Below are 15,664 nucleotides of genomic sequence, written 5' to 3'. Positions count from 1 at the left end.
GGATTTATTTAACATATACCTGCACGTGTGTGAAATAAACATAGTTACAGAGATCTGCACATATAAACCCAAAAGAATGGGAAAAAAACCTAAGGGACCATCGATAAGAGAATAATGAAAGAAATTCTAGTGTGTCCACAGAACAGAACAATAAGGAGCAGGGAAAGATGAAGAGGCTTTCCCTGTACTGATCCTGATATGGAATGATTGTGAAGGTATATTAACTGCAAAAACCAACAGAATCCTTTGGATGCCATTACGTTTATATTTATACCTGTATAATGACTTATACGGTTTTATGTACACTGTTTTAGGATGGATGCATGAGTAGCGGGTAAAAGCACACCTCTGGAGAGGAGTAACTGTCTACAGACAGATGGGGTGAAGACTCCCCACCATATCCCATCTCACACGTTCTGGATTTTTGTACTGTGTGTATGTATGTAAAATTAAAATTATACAATTCCACAAATATTAAATGCTTTATTGCTTTTGTCCAAAATGGCAGACACCTTCTAAACAAATAAAAATAATCAGTTACCCAGGAAAATACAAAAACAATTCTTACATATGTGTAATACGCATTCACATGGTATGTAGAAGACATGTACTTGTACTACAACTCAACGACAGAATTATCATATAAATTATATCTTAGGGTTTTTGAGGATTTCTGTTTTCTGCTTTAGTGAGTATTGGCTGTCATGGAGAAAGGGCACATGGCCTTTCCGTTTCAAAATAAGTTTTAAGAGGAGGTGATTCTGTAGTCCTTTATACACTGATTTTGAAAGCCATGATTTCCTAGTTATTATAGTCTTCTAGTGAAAACAGAATTTAAGCCTAACGGACATCTCCGCCTTTCTCGGTAGCTTACGTAGGAACTGGAGAACTCCGGGAACAGTTCCTGCCGCAACAGTAGAGTTAGGGAACTGGATGGTGAATGTGTCAATTGTAAATCAGTCTCTATTTCTAAAGTTCACAATCCCCTCAGGATTAAACAGGACAAACAGTACACTAACGAGTACAAGGGGAAACACGTTTCGAAAAGAATCTTCGTTTTATTAGCATTTTTAAAAGGGATTATCTTTTCTGACTTCTGATTTTGACTCCCCGTTCCTTTCAAAAGGGAGACCATGTCCTGCATCTGCAGTCACTTTATTTAAAGCGTTCTGGAAAAGGGGATTATCTTCTTGAAGCAAAGCTTCTAAGTACCTGTCAATCTGCTCCCGGTCTCCTGCTGGACTGCCCTGGAAAAGAGAATCAACAATCAGAGCAGGCCGGGAAGCTGCAGGCTGCACCCCTGTAATCTGGGCGGCCTTGGAACAGTCTTCCCTAGGGTTCCTGTAGCACCAAAACCCACCCTGGAATAACGCCTTTTGTCTTTTAATATGTTTTCACCTTTAACCTCATTTTATGTTCACAAGTGGTTAGGAACTTGGATCATTTTTTTTTTCCTTCCTTAGTGGAGGTTAGTTCAACCGGCTTTCCTTCTATTTATTTCTTTTTATTTATTTTTTAAAACATTTTATTTATTTGACAGATTGAGAGAGACAGCGAGAGAGGCAACACAAGCAGAGGGAGTGGGAGAGGGAGAAGCAGGACTCCTGCTGAGCAGGGAGCCCAGTGTGGGACTTGATCCCAGCACCCCAGGATCATGACCTGAGCCAAAGGCAGACACTTAATGACTGAGCCACCCAGGCACCCCTACTTTTCCTCCTATTTAATTACTTGTCATATTCCTAAAGCCACCTGCCTCCATCTCGTCCTTCTCTGTTACAGGCTCTTGTCTCCCCATTTAAAAAAAATTTTTTTTATTCTTTTAAAGATTTTATTTATTTGTCAGAGAGACAGAGAGAGAAAAAGAGAGCACGCACAAACAGGAGGAGTGGCAGGCAGAGGGAGAAACAGACTCCCCACTCAGCGAGGAGCCTGATGTGGGGCTCAAAAGTTTATGATCTTTAGCCTTATATGAAAAACAGATGAGTAAGAAGATTCTGACTTCTCTGTCACTCCTCTTCCCTATGCAGCATCTTTCCCCCCAGCCCTGGGCTTGCTGCCCTCATCTGTCTCTTTTTCTCTCCTTTTCCCCAGTTCTCTGTTTGGGCAATTTCATACTGTCCTTCCCTGGGCTGCTTAATCCACGAACAGCGGGACAAATGCTCCTCTTCACAGACTTAAATCTCACTCCCTCAAGCTGAGCCATGGGCTCAACCTGCTCTCCAACTTGGGCTGATAGATAAAAGAATTTTTTTAGAAGGGACCTTTCAGAAACAATTCCAGTTTTACGATTGTTCCCAGTCCGTGTCTGACACCACCCTCCTAGCTTCTCCATGGCTCCCCTGGTTCCATTAACTGTGCTCAGCCCCTCCGCCCTAGGCTTCGGACAAGGCTGGACTATACTGAGTCCCAGCTTTGGACTGGGGCCCCGTCCCTAGAGATAAACTCACCTGATAGTCATGTTCACCTAGATTTTCAAATAGTCCCTCGCCCTGAGGAATGCCCTACGTGACCCCTTCTGACCCTGACAGCTCTCTGTCTGTTAGGCCGAGTCTAATCCTTTGGCTCTGCTCTATCCCTGGCAAACCAGGCTTCCTTCCAGGACTTCAGGCTGGCCTGCTCTGTCCCTTAGCCTCTTCATGGGCCTGCTCTGTCCCTCAGCTTTGGGGCCACCTCGTCTCTTGTGTCTACTCTACGCCAGTGCAGTTGTTCTGGTGATCAGAGGCAGTGGAAATCGAAATTTCAAGTCAAGGAGGAAAGTAAATCTATTTGGGCAAGGAATCTTTTGAGTACCTCTCCAATGATACCAGGCGAAGCATTTCATATATTCTGCCGGCTCAAGCCCCTTTGCCTCCTTCAAACTTTGTGAATAAAACAAATTAGTAGAATTACTCTGGCTGGGGCCCCTGGGTGGCTCAGTGGGTTAAAGCCCCTGCCTTCGGCTCAGGTCATGATCCCAGGGTTATGGGATAGAGCCCCACATCAGGCTCTCTGCTCAGCAGGGAGCCTGCTTCCTCCTCTCTCTCTGCCTGCTTCTGTGCCTACTTGTGATCTCTCTCTGTCAAATAAATAAATAAAATCTTTAAAAAAAAAAAAAGAAGAAGAAGAAGAAGAAGAAGAAGAAGAATTACTCTGGCTACTATGTGGGAAACCCAGGGGTTTGGCAAAGAAAGAAGAGTAAATCATTATTCTTTCATGTTTTTCTCCTCGCCACACATAGATTTATTATTTTGAAAACCAATAATTTTTATGAACTTTTTAAAAAATGTAATCATTTAAGAGAGAGAGAAGGAGAGAAGATGGCATAAGCAGGAGGGGAGATGGGCAGAGAGAGAGAGGGAGAAGCAGGCTCTCTGCCAAGCAGGGAGCCTAAAGCAAGGCTCGATCCCAGGACCCTGGGATCATGACCTGGGCCAAAGGCAGATGCTTAACTGACTGAGCCACCCAGATGCCCCTTATGAACTTTTTTGATAGAGCGTAGTATTTGATTTTTATGACATAGAATGTCTTTGGTCTCTCGAGTTTTTGTTTGTAAAACAACCATCGTTGCTGAAACTGTACCACAGTGCCAGGCTCCATACCAGATCTTTCACACGTAAAAACATTTGCCACCCTTTACAGCCACAAGAACCACAAGAACTGTTGCCTAGGCCACCCACAGTGGGGGGGTGGGGCAGTCTATTTTTTGGCTGTATACTTAAATTAAGCAAAAAATATTTTCTGAGTTTCATTTTGTATTTAATAATATAAAGGAAATCCCAAGGAACCCAAAAGATGTATATTTTGTGAAGGAGGAACGGATCCACCTTGAAATGTTCACAGCTGACTGGAACCCAGGTGGCCTGGCTTCAAAGCCCATGCTTATCACATCCTGTCCTGATGTGTGTGCATTTCCTGGTCTCTCCCCGACCCCCCTTCCTGGGCAAGGTAACCCTCCATTCAGTCAGGGCTCTCTGTGGGGCACTCAGCTCCTGCCCTCTCACCTTGCCAGGCCCAAGAAGGCCCTATCTCGTGTCCCAGGCTCAGGGCCTATGTCTGAGTACAAAACACCATGTCCTTCCTAGGCTCACTGTTGATTTCTCAAATTATTTCTGCCATCTACGGAAAGACTCTTCAACCATGGCCATACATATTTTAATTTTTTATGTATTCCATCCTGAATTTCTATATGCTGTAGAGAGAAGATGGACCTTCCCTCATTAGCCCAAACCATCAGAGGAGCCCTGTGCTGTATGCGTTCGTCTATCCAAACAAGATGAAGAGCATACTCACACAATGTTTCCTGACCTCTCTAACCTCTCCTCGGAGATGAGAATAGTCCATTCTTAATTATGTGTTGAGATAAAATTTAAAATATTTTGCTGTCTGATAAAGTTAGAAAAAAAATCCTACTGAAAATACACTATTGAGGGGACAGGGTTCATTAAACTCTACCACAAGCACAAGCAAAGTTTCTGATTTTTGGAAGAGAAAAAAAAAACAGACCTTTAAAAAATGTTCTCATAGATACTTTCGAAATTTATTTATTTACGATTTCAATATTCCTGTAGGGAGAATAAGGGCTTCATAAAGTGACCTGTCCACAGCCTGTAAGTGGATGACGAGGGCAGGAGAGGAAGTAGCTCAGTGTTCTCTCCACAAAGTATATTGCCACTACTCCAAATTTTGTTACTTACCAGGTGGAGTTTCTGCAATAGTACTGTCAGTTTTACCCGAAGATTATTCAGTTTATCTTCAGTAATTTTTCTTTTTTCTTCACACTGTCCCAGAGATATTTCATTAGCCACTCCTCTTCGATTTGCATCATAAATAATGGACTGCATTTTTCTCTTTAGTTCTCTTTCGTATTGGACCATGTAAACATTCTTGATCTGGGAATGTTTTTAAAAACAGTTTTAGTATATTTTTCAAGTATTACTTTTCCCCCTAATATCAGAAAGTGATTTCATATTCCAGGTCTGCACATAAATACAAAGCATCAACTCTATACCTGTGTACTACAGGTGGTCGAAATTTAAGACACAGTGACACCCTGAAGGAACTTTCCATGTGATGGAAGACAGAGAGAGAGAAGGAAAAACGTCCAATACTCTATTAACTATGAGGATGGGAGAGGCACATCAAAGTGAGCTTGGACACCCTTGCTTTGAAAGGGAAAAAGAATCCAGTCATGGTTGAATCTGTCTGCCTACCAGAGATACCAGAGTATTGAAGGCACCAAGGGGGCAGCTGGTGGTGCCTGTTATCCCCTCCACAGCAGCGGAACTCACAGGCAATGACAGAATGGCTGGCCATGCAGGGCTTTGCTGGCAGATGATGGTGTGTTATTTAGAACTCATGTCTGTAGCAGTTGAAAAGCAGAGAAGCTACAATCAGAGGAATTCCTGTTCTGTTACTCTCTTTGGGTTCCTTGTCCTGATGCAGAGAATGGTCACTGATGTACACACATGACCCTTGCTAATTCAAGAGTCTTGATTGTTTCCCAAGAGTTCATATTGTGAACGAGGCACTCACAAAGTAGAAAAGGGAATGGAGAGGCCAAATGCTCCAATTTCAAAATGATGTGAATTGCTTGGGTCAACATTTGGAGAGGGCAGGGGATATTCAGAGATACAGAGCAAATCCTGTTTTGATCCACATTTGAAGGTTTCTGTAAGGAGGAGATTTCTGTGTTCTGATATGAGGGGTTCCCAGGAAAACTGTAAGGTGGTCTCATTTGTCTTCTGGGTTTACCCTTCTCCTCCCCAGCACCCCCTCCACCACACTCACTGCAGACCCATCCCAGATACTGTCCACATTAGCCCCTTTAAGTATTCATTGCCCTCGTGTATTTCTCCTTTTTATAAAATCCTTTAAACAAACAAAACCCCTTAAATATACTGAATTCTCCTTAACATTAACTAACCTCCTCCTAAAACCAAGGCACTGCATTTTGTAGTAGGTGATATGAAGATATATAAGATTCAGATCAACTATGGAATGAGATAAAACAAGCATGCACATATCACATCTTATGGGAGAAGGTTCATGATGCCCCAAGTGAGGCACAGATTATCATTAGAGTATGGGTTCCTCGTTAAAGATCATTAAGATACTTAAAGTAATTGACATGGATTAATATCAGTAACTTACCTTCCAATTACTTATGCTTTTCTTTTTAAAAAACAAGATATTTATTTATTTATTTATTTGAGAGGGGGAGGAGCAGCGGAAGAGGGAGAAGCAAACTCCCCACTGAGCCCGGCCCCCGTGGGACTCCGTCCCAGGACCCTGAGGTCATGACCTGAGCTGAGGACAGCTGCTTAACCCACTGAGTCACCCAGGTGTCCCTATTTATGCTTTTTGTGTGCTATTAATTAAGAAGAGTATTTGGGAGCAAGGACCCAAATACCACTCCACAGTGGCAAACACTCGCTTATATGTGTGTATTCACACACACACACACAAACACATACACACAATGTATTCCATTAATGGTGAGACTTAATTGTGAGATTTGTGGATTGCCCTGTAAAGAAATCTTAGATTTTGAGAGTCTCAAACTGCCTGGACACTTGTGCAGGGACAATTAACACAATGCTGAAATCCTTGGCCTGCCTCTGCCTGTGCTTATTTCCTGAGTTGCGGGCCTCACCCTTCCAGGAAAACACCGAGCTTATTCTGCCCCAGGCCCCTCACCCTTGCTGCTCTCTCTGTTCAGTGAGTTCAAGCCCAGCCTCCCTAAGACTCCCTGTTTGCCTCACGTCTGTGCTGAAACACGGCTCAGGTACCCCTTGCTCACTGCATCTGAAATAGGTTATCTTCCCCAATACACACCTCATGGTCCATCCCTGGGCCCCGCGCAATTATTTTATGTTTATTTACATATTTAGTATCTACAATTATGTCATTTACATTATGCTCTGTTATCTGTCTTTTCTCTAGAACGTAACATCAACTGTGGGGGCTTTAGTCAACTTCAGGGAGTGCTGTACCCCATGGCCAGAAGGTGGAGTTGGGTCAATAATTCAACTCAGCCAGAATAAGGAGGACAGGGTCCCAGGTAGCGCAGATGTCACCAGTCACGCAGAGTTCTTGGTGTTCAGAGCTCTAGAACTTCATGGCTTTTGCCACCTGAATAATAGCCTAGGGAACACTTTTTTTTTTTTTAAGATTTTATTTATTTATTTGTCAGACAGAGATCACAAGTAGGCAGAGAGGCAGGCAGAGAGAGAGAGAGAGAGAGAGAGGAAGAAGCAGGCTCCCCGATAAGCAGAGAGCCCGATGTGGGGTTTGATCCCAGGACCCTGAGATCATGATCTGAGCTGAAGGCAGTGGCCCCAACCCACTGAGCCACCCAGGCACCCCCAACTTTTTGATAAAAGCAGTAGTAGTAAGAAAACAAACCAAGTAAAATTAAAAAGAAATCTGAAATGCTTATCAGCAATAAAAGGAACATACTATTGATAACACTTGAATGGATGTGAAGGGTGGTATGCTACGTGAATACAGCTGATCAGAAGGTGACACATACTATATGAATCCATTTTTATAGCATGACTGAATGGACAAAATGATAGAGATGGAGAACAGATGAGCATCTCTCTGGGGTTAGGGTGCTTGTGTGTGTGTGTAGTGTGACTTTAAAGGAGAGAACAGGGAGATCTCTGTGGTGGTGGGAGTCTGGATCCTGGTTTTGATGGTGGTTACACAAATCCACGTACATGGATAAAATGAGACACATATTTCACCAACTTCAATTTTGTGGTTTCGATATTCTACTATAATTATACCATTATGTAAGACATAAGCATTGGGAGAAATGGAAAGGTACCTGAGACCTCTCTACTATTCTATAATTTCCCATGTACCTAAAATTATTTCACAGTAAAAAGTTCAGAAGGTAACACTGTTTGTACAGTACAACATTAGGAATGTTTATATAGTACACTGCATTCAAGGTCACACTTAGTCTCTCAAAGTTCAGTTTTGTAACCAAGCAAACTATATTTCTTTTAAATACCACCAGCCATCCAGTTTCCTGATTTATTCTTTTCCCTTTCTAAACTAACATTTTCAGGAGGTTTCTATAAAAGGTAGCAATTCTGAGAGCATTCAAGGCCCAATGTAAAAGAACTTCCGGTTGTATTAATGTTTTAATTAGGAGGAGCAGAGAATTGCAACAAGATGAGAGGCTTAGTTCTGCTGGTTAAGCCTACTCTTGTAGAGGTATTTGAGGCAGATCAAAAATGGAACCTTTCCAAACTCCATTATTCAGAACAGAATTAGTATTTGAAAGAAAGGATATTCAACTGAGATTTTAATTTTCTGCCTTGAATTTAAAAATTCAGAGTTCTAGCAGCTCTGGAGCTCCAGAATCCTAACAAGTTAGCACAAAGGAAGGCTGGCTTACAAGATCTGTAGATTTCGTACTCTCCTTTTAGGTACATGACATGTGAGTGTTTATGTGGGCCAGCAGAAACAATCAAACTTGATTTAGTGTACAAATGGTAGGGTCTAGATGCATTTAAAAGTACTGATTAAATGCTGGTAGGATACAGAGTTTGAGAAGAGAGAATTGTTAACTTTGAGGATTTTATAATCTAGTTAAGGGGAAAATAAAATACAAGAAACAACTACAATACAAGGCAGAAAATTTAATTAATGCCAAAAAAAAAAAATAAACAAGTTTTTTTAAGTTTCTCTCAGAACACAGAAAATCAAGATTAAGTTCACAGGGACAGACTGAGGAAGACCTGGAGTGGAAGGTGGCATGGACCAGACCCAACACTGGGTGGGCAGGATTTCAACAGGACAACTGCAGACTGGGAGAGTAGACAAGAGTGTCCTGGGGGCAGCATGGGGAAAGGCTCAGAGGCAGGCTAGTTGGGTAGATTGCAGCAATTCCATTTCGAATGGGGCAAATGTTTTATGAGAGGAAAGAAAAAAGATGGTGGTTCCAGCCAAGCTGTGTACAATTACCTATGTGCTCATAACCTATCTACTACTAACTACTACTAACAACTACCCAGGGCAAGGTGACCAAAGACATCTGTGACTTATCAAGGGTCCTCCTGTGCTTTGATGTAGCTGTCTTTATTAAAAGTACACAGCTTAAATCAAGTTGCATAGATCTGTCCTTGGATTTCAAAAAAGATGATTATAAGTGTTTTTATAACCACCCACTTAAAACTACCAATCGATAATAAAGTCCTCATGACCAAGCAGTTTCATAACGGGGAAGTCATGATCACAATTGTTCTGTATTTTGCTTGCAACATCTCTGTTTCAACAAGAGGTCCCGGTCTCCTGACTGTTTATCTTGCTTTGATTCTTTGAATCCCACTTGCCCTAAACATTAAGAGGATTCTACTCATCATTTCTGCTAACATTGTTCACTTGCATAAATACCTACCTTATTCAGTCTGGTCTCTAAAACCCCACAACAATGTGGCTCCATTACTGATCATATAGATAGCAGAAAAATACCATTTAGAAACAGACGTGAAAGACATACATAAGCCTGGATGAACTAAGGTGTGTGACAAACTAATTCTTTGCAAACCTCTAAGTTTCATGATGTTAAATATTTAAATCAGAGATCCCTAACCACTAAATGAAGATCCCTGGGAAGATCCAGGAGCCTTCCTGGTAACTCTTGGAGCTGGCTGCCATAGACCTCCAGTTGGGACAATTCTTGGTAGGACACTAAACAACCTGCCCACCATGTACCACTCCCCCATTCCACTGTGAGCACCCCCCCCATATGTATCTCATCGTGCAACATCAAGGTCTCTAAGTAAGTAAACAATAAATCTTTCACACCAAAAGCCTGAGAAGCTGTGGTATACATACGGCAATTAACACATGCAGATCCTGTCACAGACTCAAGGAGGACAGCCTGGACAAGGGTGAGATGGAAGACAGTGATGCAGAGAACAAGCTTGGAGTGGCACAAATCTGGGTTCCAATCCTGAACCTGTTACTCACTTGCATCACAGCACTGGACTATTACCTTGCTGACTCTCTCATTCCTCACAGCTATCAAAAAGATAGTGGCATTGACCTCCCGAGGTTGTGAGGGTTAATGAGGTACTGGCTTATATAAAAGGCCTAGGCTAGTGCCTACCTCTATTGGCTCTTGACCAATCCCTGCTTTACATTCATAGATTAAAATAATACAGAGCTAGAAATAGGATCAAAAATATATTGAATGAAAACTTTGTCCTGCAATCTAGTTAGGAAATGTGGCCAAGCACATCTTCAGCCTGAAAATGGTCGGAGACTCCTTTTCAACAGACATGATTCAGAAAATAAACTCGCTCTTCAGTTGAACAATGATGGGAAACCTTCATTTCCAGCTGTTTATCACAGTCCAGTAGGCATTCACTCAGAAACCTCAGAGGCAAATATATCGACAAGGGTGTGAAATTTAGGCACATCCTACACTCCAAATACTTTGTGAGGCAGCCTTTCTAAGGAGGAGTCTGGTTTAGGTTCTGATCTCCATCTCAAGTTTGTCTGGTCATATGTCTTCAGGAACTGACTTCGTAATTCTATTTCACTTATGAAACAAGAATATCCAAATCTATTCCATTCCCTACAAAAGAGATGAGGCAGTGCCTTTCCTTCGGTTTCTGCTTCCCATGATTCCAGGGGTCAACACGCCCCTTGTAGTCTTTAAGGTTTGCATGTCATTATGACAGTTTTCCAGGAGATGGCTAGAAGCATAAGTACTTTTAGTAGTATTGTTTTTATAAGTACTTTTGTAATGGAAAAATCATAAACTTAAAAACTGTTGAAAGGACCCTAAAAAACAAAAAACAAAAAAACAAACAAGCAAACCCTAGAGATATCAAATTGTCCAAAATAATTAAAAACTCTAATCTGCAAATGATTTCTGGTTTAGTCCAGTGTCTCAAGGGCTTAATCTATTTCTTAAAGACCACGAACTTCATGTATTCTGTTCAAAATATAGTCCTACTCCCAGTGTTTCATGAGCTTTCTGCTGTGGAAACATTTGCATTTTCAAATTCACAAAGATGTTGGCTTGTGACATCTGATATGCTACACATTAATCTTGGTCTTGATAAGAGAATGCAAATTTGATTTCATTCCAAACCTAACATTTGGAAAAGTATATTATTTCTTTGGAATATGGGATCATTTAGAATATAAATGACTACATTTATATTTAAAAAAAAAAGCTTACCTGGTTGAAGCACATTCTCAGCTTTTTGTTTGTCTGCTCTGGGCATTGCTCCAGCTGTTTTGTAAATGATAATGGAACAGGATATTAACTTTTAGAGAATGAGCTGTTTACAACAGAGTGCTAACATGAGAAGTATCTAATATAAGAAATCATCAAAGCCTAGAACTGGCCAACACTGGTATTGTGGGTCTTTAAGCTTGGGTCTAATTAAATTAATCAACTAAAGTATATTAAAGAGAGTAAGGCAGTCTACATAATTAATAAACAACATGGTTAAGCAATTACAGAAGAAAAAAACGAGAAGGCGGAGTAAATGGCAAAGATTATTCAAGAGGAAGTCAAGGAGGTGGTTGGAGTCTGGATCTTCTAAATGGGAACATCACAGAAAGAGACTGGGTAGTCACTGGCATATGGGATAGTATTTAAAGTCATAGACTCGTCGAGGTCTCCCAGAAACAGCACTTAACAGAAAGAAGAAAAGGGCCCAGGAATGGGCCCTCAGATGTGCCAACATTTAGAAACCAAACAGAGAAGGAACTGAGTTGCCAGCAGAAAAGATGGGAGGAAGAAAAGCAACAAAATGCTAAGTGTGTTTTCGTGGAAACGACACAAAGAAAGTTGTTTAAGAAGGAAAAAAGTGGCCAGCTGGGTTGGTCTCTCAGAGGTCAGAGAAGAGTGACCGCTGCATCTGTCAGCTCAGTGGTCACTGGTGGCCTCATGAGACAGTCCCAGTGAAGCACCAGAGTCAGAAACCTGGTGGGGGCTGGGGGTGGGGTGGGGAGGAGGATGAGGTGAGGGTAGGAAGGTGAGGGAGCAGAAACAATAGTTATACATTAGAAAATTAAGGGTTTCTTCCCAGGATCTTACAAAGGCATACGGCACCTCTGTCAAATTACTTGGTGCTCTTTGCACTAATAGCCTTTCCATGTATATCCATCCTTTCCATAAGCAATACTGTGCATGAAGGCAGAGAAAGCATTCTCCTACCCTCCCATACCCCAAGGTTCTTCTGAGCTTCAGGGAGCAGCTTCTGGAAGCCTCAGGCCAGCATAGCTCACTCAGCCTCACCATACCTTGCAGTGACTTAGCGGCCTGGGAACTACCCAAATGAGGCCAGACAGCTGGATCAGGTCTTCCTTCTAATCATATATGGCACTATCTCTGAAAGGAGATTTGGTAAATAGAGTTTTCCTCATCTTTCCCTATGATGTTAGTGATTTTAGTCAGACTAGAGCTCTTCACACCTGACATGGTTGATGCACCCACACCTCACCTCAGGCCCCCATAAAGGGTGGCTGAGGAAATGTATCCAAGCAAGAGAAACTCTATTTTTGGTGTCATGGAGGGAAGTCAGGGACCACGTCCTCTTTCTTTTCATCTCCGCAACTCTCTGTTCTCAGTCTTTAAGATCTTCTCCAAGTTCACCAGAACCTTGGCCACACTGGTTTTAAATGCAGTTTTCATTCTGAATCATCCATTTGGCACAAAGACCCCCATCTTCATTCCCTTACACCATTCTAGGTCCTCTTCTCAGTAACACTTTACCATGTGTCTGCAATGAAGATTAAGTTTGGGCTATTCTGTCATGCCCTCCAAGTTCCAGTAAAGCCAGCTTACCTCAAAACTTGCCGCAAGTTCCTTGACAGATGTGTAGCCAAATTCTGATGGTAGCTGATACTCAGGGAAAAAGTACAGAAGAATCTCCCTAGGAATGTGAGCAGAGTGGAGATGGTGATCTACTGGGAACGGGGATGCAGCGCTCACCTGTCAGAACTGCTGGGGCTTAAACACTTGCCAGAGATGCACATTCAAGCCCACCAAATTGTTTTTAGCACTGTCATCAGAGTCCTCCTCAAAAAGCATAGACTGGGGGGCAAAGGCCTGGGTGTGGCTATAAAAAGGCACCAGGAGGAATTCTCACGGTGATGACACTGTTCTGTATCTTGACTGTATCAATGCCGACATCTTGTGATAGTGTTACCTCTGGGGGAGAGTAGGTAAAGGATACAGGACATCTCTGTTATTTCTTCTAACTGCCTGTGAACGTACACTTACCTTAAAATTAAAAATTTAAAAAAGAAAGGAAGAAAGAAAGTAGGAAGAAAGGAAAGGAAGGAAAGGGAAGGGAAGGGAGGGGAGAACGGGGGAGGGGAAAGGGGGAGGGGAAAGGGGAAGGGGAAAGGGGGAGGGGAAAGAGGAAGAGGAAGGGAAGAAGAAGAGAAGGGAAGGGAAGGAAAGGAAGAGGAAAGGACAGGGAGGGAGAAAGGAAGCAAGAAAAAAGGATGAGAGGGAGAGTAAGAGAGAGGAAGGCAGGCAGGCAGGGCTCACAATGCCCACCCATAAGCAATCAGTCCAGGAAAGCACCGTACCTACTTGAGTGTCCTCCTTGAAGAAAACTTAGCATTGCAAAGATCCTGGAGGAAAGACACTGTCTCCTGACTTTTTTGTTCCCCTACGAAAACCGAAGAACTCAATTCTCCAGGGTAATTCCTTTCATCTGGGGCTCTGCAACTACTCTTAGGAATCATGTGTGGACCCTGTTCTTTCCAAACAGTAATTGGCCATTGTTCTGACAGGGGCTTCATTTTGCCAAGAGGCAGTAGCGGCCCCACCTTTGTAGGGTGACAGCTTTTCTAGGATTAGTCACCCAGATGATGCATATTTCATCCCTGGGAGAACGTGAAGTCTAGAAATTTATAGCTACTCTATCTTAAAAGTACATAGAGTGTTTTTGTGTTGAAGGGGTCTAAGGACCTCATGTATATTATCCAAGGGATTTATAAAACTTTTCAGTTGTAAAGTGGTGTGGCACACAAAAGATAAAGTAGCTGTTCCTTACATAATTTACATTCTAGTTTTTTAAGAATATGATGTTTTAATATTCATTTATAGTTTCAAAATTCAATCCAAATGTTAAAATACTCAGCACTGCAAAACGAGAAACACACATACACATGCACACGCATGCGCTACCCAGAATTATTCACCCAGTTAGTAAGAAGGGGAGTGGGTTCTGGGTATTTGAGATGAGCAGAAATCAGAAGGGATGGAGAACAAAGCTACAAGTGGTGCCCTGAGGAAGGGACCTGAGGTCACCGCTAGGGCTGGTTTGGTAGGGCAGAAGGTTGGTGATCTTTTTTTTTTTTTTTTTTAAAGATTTTTATTTATTTGACAGAGATCACAAGCAGGCAGAGAGCCAGGCAGAGAGAGAGAGAGGAGGAAGCAGGCTCCCTGCTAAGCAAAGAGCCCAATGCGGGGCTCGATCCCAGGACCCTGGGGTCATGGCCTGAGCTGAAGGGAAAGGCTTTAAACAACTGAGCCACCCAGGTGCCCTGAAGGTGATCTTTTACACAAACCAGCCCCCTCCAAATCCAGTCTCCCTTCTCCCAACACAGGATTTGAGCCTCTCCTGAGCACCAGTCCTTGTCATGGTGGGTATAAACGCTTCTGGGTTTAGACTGAGAGCAAATCAGCAATCTTCCGAGGAGGGGCTTCCAGAAAAGCAAATTTCTTTTAAGATTTTATTTATTTATATGAGAGAGAGAGAGCACCAGAAGGGGGAGGGTCAGAGAGAGAAGCAGACTCTCCACTGAGTGGGGAGCCTGATGAGGGACTCGATCCCGGGACTCCAGGATCATGACCTGAGCCAAAGACAGATGCTTAACCGACTGAGCCACCCAGGTACCCTTTTACTCCCCAGTCCTATTCCCTCCTCAACAGAGTCGATTTTTCTTAAGAAAAATCTTTTACTTGGGTTAATACAGCCCCATTCTCTCTAGACATGAGAAAGGAAACACAGAAGTACCTGGTCATCCAGCCACTGTTTTTAAAAACAGCATATAAATATAAAAAAATATATAAAAAATATATATTTATTTATATAAAATATATTATATATAAATATATATTTATTTATATAGAAATATTTTATTTATTAAAATTAAAATAAGTATTTTATTTATATTTATATATAAAAATTAATATAAATAAATATATAAATTAACCTAGTTAATAAACCTGGTCTTGGCTAAGAAAAAGAGCCTCTTACTTGAGGTAGATTAAAACTCTCTTCTCCAACCCAGTGAAAGAGAAGGATGAAGATGAACAGAAATGGCATAGCTTCATTTCCTAAAACCAGGAATCAGATCACGTTTTTTGACGACCTCAATTGCTAGTATATTTACTTTTGTGGGCTTTTCTCTTGTTTTGGTAACTGGCAGCCACCTGTAACGAGGGACTTTCTTTTATAAACTTATTTTTGATACTTTTAAAATTTAAGCTAACACAAAGCATGTTTCACAGAGTTGAAATAAATGAAGTCTGCCTTATTATCAAGTTTACATACACAGCAATGAACTGAAACAAGGCATACTAGGGTTAGCAATTCAAAGCAAGGCCTATGAGACTGCCAGGATTGAAATTCTAGCTTTACCACCTAAGAGTTGTGTAATGGTGGGCAAATTACTCAACTTGTAC

General features: G+C 41.9%; 1 protein-coding gene across 1 annotated transcript in view; it reads right to left on the bottom strand.

Annotated features, from left to right (window-relative positions):
* MORC1 (MORC family CW-type zinc finger 1) overlaps positions 1–15,664 on the bottom strand; it is a 181,096-nt gene that overhangs the window by 145 nt on the left and 165,287 nt on the right. Inside the window, exons 24-27 of the mRNA XM_032344363.1 lie at positions 12,806–12,893; positions 11,189–11,242; positions 4,674–4,868; positions 1,095–1,247 (exon numbers count right to left, since the gene is read on the bottom strand). Coding sequence (XP_032200254.1) covers positions 1,095–1,247; positions 4,674–4,868; positions 11,189–11,242; positions 12,806–12,893 — 490 coding nt within the window. The remainder of the gene's footprint in view (positions 1–1,094; positions 1,248–4,673; positions 4,869–11,188; positions 11,243–12,805; positions 12,894–15,664) is intronic.

Source organism: Mustela erminea, chromosome 1 (genome assembly GCF_009829155.1).
Source record: "Mustela erminea isolate mMusErm1 chromosome 1, mMusErm1.Pri, whole genome shotgun sequence".
Lineage (NCBI taxonomy): Eukaryota > Metazoa > Chordata > Mammalia > Carnivora > Mustelidae > Mustela > Mustela erminea.
This window is presented reverse-complemented; position numbering and strand designations above follow the sequence as displayed.